Consider the following 7,311-nt stretch of genomic DNA (forward strand, 5'->3'; position numbering starts at 1 on the left):
TAGAAAGCCTCGTTTTTCTCCCATGGGGCGGCTGGTGGTTTTGGACTGCTGACCTTGAGTTTAGTAGCCCAACTCTATGTAACCACTATGTCACCCAAAACAAACCCACTGCCATTGAGTCGATGCCGACTCATAGCAACCTTACAGGACAAGGCAGAACTGCCCCCGTGACTTTCCAAGACTGTAACGCTTTAGGGGAGTAGAAAGCCTCATCTTTCTCCTCGTGAGTGGCTGGTGGTTTCAAACCGCTGACTTTGTGGTTAGCAGCCCAACTGCGTAATCATCACGCCACAGGTGAACAGTCATGATTTGCTACGCCCTCCTGTCTCTCAATTTGTTGGACTGTGTGGTGTTATGATGGGGGATGTTATGCCACCAGTATTTCAAAAGCCAGTGGGGTTGCACACAGTGGACAGGTTTCAGCAGGCCTCCCAGACTCAGACAGACTAGGCAGAAAGGCCTGGCAGTCTATGCCTGAAGAGTCGCCGGCAAAGACCCCACTGATCACAAACTCTGGCCTAACACTTCCACTTGCTTGCCTTGGATCAAGGTATCAAAAGGGATCGACCGACCAGTGGAGAAAGACATGCGATGGCCATGAGGACAGAGTAGGCCTGGCAACATTCCTTTTTTTCTGTAACCCACAAGGTCACCAGGAGTCAGATTCGACAGGACAGACAGCAACTGACACCACCCACATTGTGTGCTAAGTGTGCGTGGGCAGGGCACTGGCTAATTGCCTAAAGCGTATCCCCTTAGCTTTCCAGAGAGCCCAAGAAAGGAGGTTATCTTAAACTTCCATGCCACAAGGGGGAAACGGAGGCTCCGAAAGGTGAAGTTCTTTGCTCAGCAGGGCACAGAGCCAGTCACTGGCCAAGCTGGGATTTGAACCTGGCCAGTGAGTGGCACCAGCTGGCAAGCACGGGACGGCTAACCGGCAGTTCGGTGGTTCAAACCCACTGGCCGTCTCCTGGGAAGAAGAAGAGACCACCTGTTCTCGTAAAGATCGACAACCTGGGAGACCGACCGTATCCGGGTCACTAGGGGTTGGAATTGACTTGGTAGCAGTGGGTTTTTGTTTTGTTTTTGCTGAGGTTGTAAAACCTTCCTCCTTCTCTGGTCCTCCTCCTTGTAGTGACTCACCCCAAGAAAGCAGAACTTCTAGGGTTGGGGGTGGGAGAGGGCTCCAGGACTGTCAGAGGCCCATTTCTGGGAGTGGTATCAGCCCTCCCTCCTCCTGGGGGAATGAAACTGGCAGGCCCATCCCCAGGCAAAGGCAGAGAGGGCAGTGGATTTTTTCTGACTGTAGAATGAAAAAAAAAAAAAGCTCTACAGGGTGGGGGAGACACTGTAGGGGGCAGGCTGGGTGGGAGTTGGGGGTTGGGAGTAAAGCTCTAGAAAAGTCCCTTCCCCTCCCTCCTGGCTGGTGGGGGTCAGGGGCCTCCAGCCCTGCCCTGCCGCCCCAGGACATTTTGTCCTGTCCTGTTCTGTCCCAGTGTTTGTCTTCCTGCCCAGAGGGTGGGGGTGGGCGGGCCTCATCACTCTGGGGCCCCCAACAGAGGGAGAACAGGGAGTGGAAACTGGAATGGGGGTGGAGCCGGCCCCCACACCTCCCAGGCAGCTGGGTTCTGTAATCCTCTCTCTGGGGCTGGGCCAGTCTGTCCACAGAAGGAGCCAGCTGGGGACCTGGGGACGGCAGAGGGTCCCTTATGACTGTGCCCTGCCTCTTCCCGGAGTGTCCTTCAGAGGGATGGGTGGGCCGCCCATGGAGCTTGGCTTTCCTCGGTTGAATAAAGCAAGCCAACCTCCAGGAGTGGCGTCCGAGTGGCCACTGGTGCAAACTGCATGCCAGCGTGCCAGGCCTTTCTTCCGAGGCACTTTGGGGTGGAAAATCTTTGGGTTAACTGAGTGCTTAATCATTTGCCCCGAAACCCCAACTCAGCCCAGACCCACTGCTTTTGAGAAGTGATCCCCAGCGACCCTATATAGAACAGAGTGGAGCTGCCCCACTGCGGCCACAGTGGCCGATGGGTTTGAACCGCTGGCCTCTTGGTTAGCAATCGAGGGCTTAGTACTGTGATACTGGAGCACCTTCATTTGCATGAAAACCATAACTGTGGGGTCGGCTTTGACTCATAGCGACCCTCTTCAGGCGGAGTAGAATTTCTCCCTGAGGTTGTAGATATTTACAGGCGTCGGATGAAAGCCTCATCTTTCTCCCACAGGGCAGCTGGTGGGTTTTGAACTGCAGATCTTCAGGATCGCAGAACATGGCTTAACCCACAGCGCCACCAGAGCTCCTTTCATTTGGGTTGAGTGGGGGCTGATTTCTCTGCTTCAGGCAGGGGCTCTAGGCCCGTCTCCACCACTGGTCAGCTAGGTGACTCTGGGCAAGTTGTACAGCCTCTCTGTGCACAGTAGGGTCTTTCTTATTTTTTTTAAACAATAGTATTTTGAGAATTAGAACATGTCAAAGACTTAGGACCCAAACTCACTGCCATTGAGGCAATCCTGACTCATAGTGACCATGAAGGACAGAGTAGAACTACTCCTGTGGGTTTTGAAGCTGAAAATTTCCAGGGGAGTAGCAAGCCTTGTCTTTCTCTCTCCAAACAGCTGGAGCGGGTGGGGGAGCGGTGTTTTAACTGCTGACCTTGTGGTCAGCAGCCTAATTCAAAATTAGTGGTTATGCATTGCGTCGCTAACCGCAAGGTCTCCTAGCCGGCAACTCTTTCTGGAAGCAGACAGCTTCATCTTTCTCCCTGGGATTCAAACCGCTGACCTTGTAGTTAGCCACTCAGGGCACAGTGGCTGCAACCCTGGACTCAAGCAGACCAAGCATCATGAGAGGTGGCGGCATAGAACCAGGTAGTGCTTCATACTGTTATACATCAGGTTGCTAGGAGTCAGAGCCGGCTGGACAGCCACTAACAATGAACGTAACAACACAAACAATGTTAAACGTTACTGTTATGCTTCTTTTGCCCACATCAGGAACGAAGGGCCAGGCTGAGGAGCCGCCTGAATCCTGGAGTCGCACACGTGGACACACGGCACAGCCTATGTCCACCTTCCGAGTACATACGTGGCTAATACACCTGGGGTGAGACCTCGACGTGATCAATCACAGCGGCAGTAATAGAAAAAATCTTCAATGTAGTTCTTCAACTTTTCAAAACCAGCAGTTCTTGGTACTCACTGCCGTGGAGTTGACGGCGACTCGTGTCACTGGGCCGAATCCAACCGCCCGTGTGGGTTTCCGGGAGCAGAAAGTCTCATTTTTCTGGACACCCCCCGCCCGGTAACGCGGGAGAAAGACTGGGCTGTCCACGTCCTCAAAGAGCAGCAGTCTCGGAAACCCACATGCGCAGCCCTACCTTGTCCTGCAGACTCGCGAGTCGCTGTCCACTCGATGGCTGCGCGTTTGCTTTCGGGTTTGGGAGACCTTGCGGTGTGCAGCCGGGCGCGTAAACACGACGCCTCCACGGCTACGCTGGTCCTTGTTCGGTGCCTCCCAGCGCGTTCCGACCCACGGTGCCCCGTCGGTGACAGAGTGGAACTGCTCCCTGGGGCTTTATTAGAGAGTATTTCGAAGGTGAGCGGGCTGGGCGGGTTTCTGCAGTTTCCAGACTCAAACCGACTGGGCCTTTTCTTCCGCAGCAACGCCTGGCGAGTGTGAACCGCCAGCATTTTTTTTTTTTTTTAGCCTAGAGCTCAAGTGGAAACCGTTTGCGCCACCTGGAAACCCCAAACCCCACTGTCACCAAGTCGATTCCAACTACAGGACAGAACTGCCCCTTTGGGTTTCTGAGACGGCCACTCTTTACGGGAGCAGACAGTCTCGTCTCAACCCCAGGAAGCGACTAGTGGGATTGAACCTCGGGCCTTGTCACCATTCAATCATTGAAAAGACCCTATTGAGTGAAAAACACAAAAAACCTCACTGCTCTTGAAGTGATTCTGACTCCTATAGGGCAGGGTAGACCTGCTCCTGTGGGTATCCGAGATTATAACTCTTTATGGGAGCAGAAAGCCTCGTCTTGCTCCCAAGGAGCGGCTGGTGGTCTCGAACTGCTGAGCTTGCAGTTAGCAGCTCCCTGTGCCCCGTCTATGCCACCAGGGTTCCTAAGTAGTAGCAACACCCAACCAAAGCCACAGCATCCGTGTGAGATTCCAACTCATAGTCAATGGAGCCGAGCTCTCTGGATGCAGACAGCCTCATCTTTCTCCCAAGGGGCAACTAGGGGCTTCAAACCACCAACCTCTCGGGAAGTAGCTCAGTGCTTAACCCACCACACCACCAGGGCTCCGTTGTCAATAGCAGAGCTGAGAGTTAAAACGGGTGCCCCCTGCTTCGGTCCTGAATGCTTTTTGACTTGAACACCTACCTGATGACCCACCTAGCTATCTGTTACCTCCCTGGTTCCCCATCTAGTTCCTGTGTGGGGATGTTGGGGGAGGGAGTGTGGAGACCAGACCCCATTTGCCAAGATAGGAAAGCCTTCCAGAGGCAGTTACTAGTGCAGCGTCCACATGGCCAGCAACCAGGTGAGCTGACCTTTGAGCTCTGACTTGGGGACTCGTGTGCTTGAAAGTCACCCCTTGGTGGGTCCCATTCCCTGCCGGTCCTTCCCCCCCCCCCCCAAGCCCTGAGCTCTTCCCCGGCTGCCTCTGGATTGTCCCAGCTGGCTGGTCTCCCCTGCTGGCTCTGAGCCCAGGCCTGGTCCAGCCCCCTGGCGCTGTGCCCAGCTTGGGACGTGCAGCTGGAGTGCTGCCACCCGTGCTCTGTGTTCCAGCGGAGAACAGGGGCGGGGCTGGGCCCCAAGGCCCCGAGACAGGGGCTTCGGAATGGGGGCTGGGGCCTGGCAGCCCCAGCCAGGGGAGCGAGAAACCCACCACTTTCCTGTTCTGGGGAACTCACCACCCATCAGAGAAGGTGGGGGAGACCCTGTCCCACATTCAGGACAACTCCTGCACCTCCATTCTGCACACCTTGGGTATTAATTAAGGTTTGGGAAAAAATGTAAGAGATTAGGGGCAGGAGGGCTGCTGAGGTTCTATCTGGCTGAGGACCTCTGCCCTGGCACCGCCCAGAGCTGGCCTGAGAGACCACAGGTAGTGTAGAGCAGGAACCTGGGGTGGGGGTGGGGATGTCTCTGAGACTCCAATCCTACTCATTACGGAGGACATGGCATGCCAGTGAGGTGCCCATCCTCCATACCCTGTCTTTTCTAGCATCTTCTCTGCCTCGGTCGACACCCCAGCAGGGACTCCCCAAGAATATCCCCAACCTGGGGTGAGATGCCAACAGTCAGAGACAAGGGCGGGAAGGAAGGGGCGTGGGGGCCTACTCACCATCTCCCTGACCGGCACCCTTTGGCTGAGGGGCCATGCCTGGGTGCAGAAGGGACCGGGTGGCGGCTGGGATCCGGGTGCGAGTTACGAGTGGGTGGTACGCAGTGGCGGTGGGATGACCCGACAGGAAAGGGCTGGCCTTGGGTGGGGAGGGGGTGCACCCCAGCTCAGCCAAGAGGGGCCCCACCCAGCCAGGAGGGGGTGCCGGGAGAGGCAGGGCTGTGGCTGGCCCCAAAGAGGGTGGGATGGAGTTCCCCTGTGGGCCTTGGGCCAGAGCCCAGAATAGAACGAGATGGGGAACCCTTGTGGGGGAGGGCAGTGAGAAACAGGGGTATAGCCTGATCCAATCAGGCCTGTGAAAGCAGGGAGGAGGGAAGGGGGTGAGGCTTGCTGGGCTACTCAGATTGGGCAGGGAAAACTGAGGGCCTGGGGGCACATCCTGGGGCCCCCTGGAAAGTCTGCCAGCAGTGAGCCCCATGGGAGTGGACCCAGGGCCCATGCTCCCCCTGTCTCTGTCGGGCTGCACCTGCCAGAGGTGGATATGGAAGTACCGCTTAACTTGACCGGGGCACTTAGATTGGGGGGGGGGGTTCCTATCACAGTTCGCCCTCAATCAGGCATCACCCACCTCCCTCCTGTGGGGCCTACCCCAAATAAGGCTTGGGTGGGGCTCTCCTATCCCTTTAATTTATGTTTCAGAAATAGGGTCTGGGGGAGGGAGAGACAAAGTGGCCAGACTTTGGTAAATGACTCAAGCCGGTCTCCCCATTATTAAACGGGCGTCCCAACTTTTCAAAGGGAGGCAAAAGGACTCCTGAAAGGGGGTTCCTCTCCAGGGGATGCCAAAGCTAAGGGGACTGTATCAGACAGGGTTGGGCCAAAGGGCTCTTCCCAGCAGTCCAAGGTAATCCCTCTCCGCCCTGGGAAGGCTCAGTTGGGGGTATCCCATATCTCCCAGAAGCCCAGGAGGCTGTGGAAAAGAACATCAAGATCTGGGGTTTCCAAGGCCAGAGGGGTCATTGGCCGGTGGCAGAGTGACTCCACTCTCCCAGAGACCTGGGGACAGTGCAAACTCAACCGGCTCCACTTCTGTGGGGACCCCGCGGTCTCTCCCGCAACCAGGCGGGGAAGCGCCCCAGGGCTGCAGGGAATAGGGGCTCTCTGTCCCAAGACGCACCTGGCGGGAGGGGCGGGGCAGCCAGAGACTTCGGGACCCCTCCGCCAGAGCACGTCCTCCAGGGTGGCGGACACCGGAGGGGATGAAACTGCTCCAGCCCAGGCCCCGATCGTCCTTGGCTTGCACCCGTGCACACCCCCACCCGGATCAGGGGGGTCCCTATCAGGAATCCCTCCCCCCCAATTTCCATCAACTCATGGTCTGGAACCCCGGTACCTTGCGCGCTGCAGCCCAAGAGCCATGGCTCCCTAGTCACCTCCGTTGAGCCCTTGGAGGCCCAGGGGGCCCCCCCTCCCCTGGCCCTGCGAGCCCCCTCCCCAGCTCCGCCCATTGCCGCGTAACTGGCTGAGCCGCAGTCAGCCTGCAGCGCTGGTTGGACAGCGGTTCCGTCACTCTCAGAAAGGAGACGGGACCAGAGGCAAAGGCTTGCCAGGCTGAGAGGGGTGTGTGAGTTGGGGGGTGGGGTAGCGTAACACACACACACACACACACACACACACACACACACACACACACACACACACACACAGCCACGCCCCCGCGCTGAGGACTTCCTCTGTAGTGTCGCCAGCCTCCCTCCACAGCATTTCCAAACGCTCTAGAAGGCTCGCTGGTCACTGTTCCTTACACCCGAGCCCCCATCCTCTCAGCGCCCCCTCCCATTTTTCTCCTCCACTCCCCCACCTCCAGTCTCCCCAGCCTGTCTCCTCGCCCAGCCTCCCCCTTTGCGGAGCTCTGCCTCTACCCTCTCTTGCGCATCCCTCACCCCCACCCCTCTT

General features: G+C 57.1%; 1 protein-coding gene across 1 annotated transcript in view; it reads right to left on the reverse strand.

Annotated features, from left to right (window-relative positions):
* Positions 1-6,774, reverse strand: part of HIF3A (hypoxia inducible factor 3 subunit alpha) — a 33,604-nt gene extending 26,830 nt beyond the window's left edge. Inside the window, exon 1 of the mRNA XM_075536607.1 lies at positions 6,749-6,774. Coding sequence (XP_075392722.1) covers positions 6,749-6,774 — 26 coding nt within the window. The remainder of the gene's footprint in view (positions 1-6,748) is intronic.
* Positions 6,775-7,311: the final 537 nt, after the last annotated feature.

The sequence above is a fragment of the Tenrec ecaudatus genome, chromosome 18 (assembly GCF_050624435.1).
Source record: "Tenrec ecaudatus isolate mTenEca1 chromosome 18, mTenEca1.hap1, whole genome shotgun sequence".
Taxonomy (NCBI): Eukaryota; Metazoa; Chordata; class Mammalia; order Afrosoricida; family Tenrecidae; genus Tenrec; species Tenrec ecaudatus.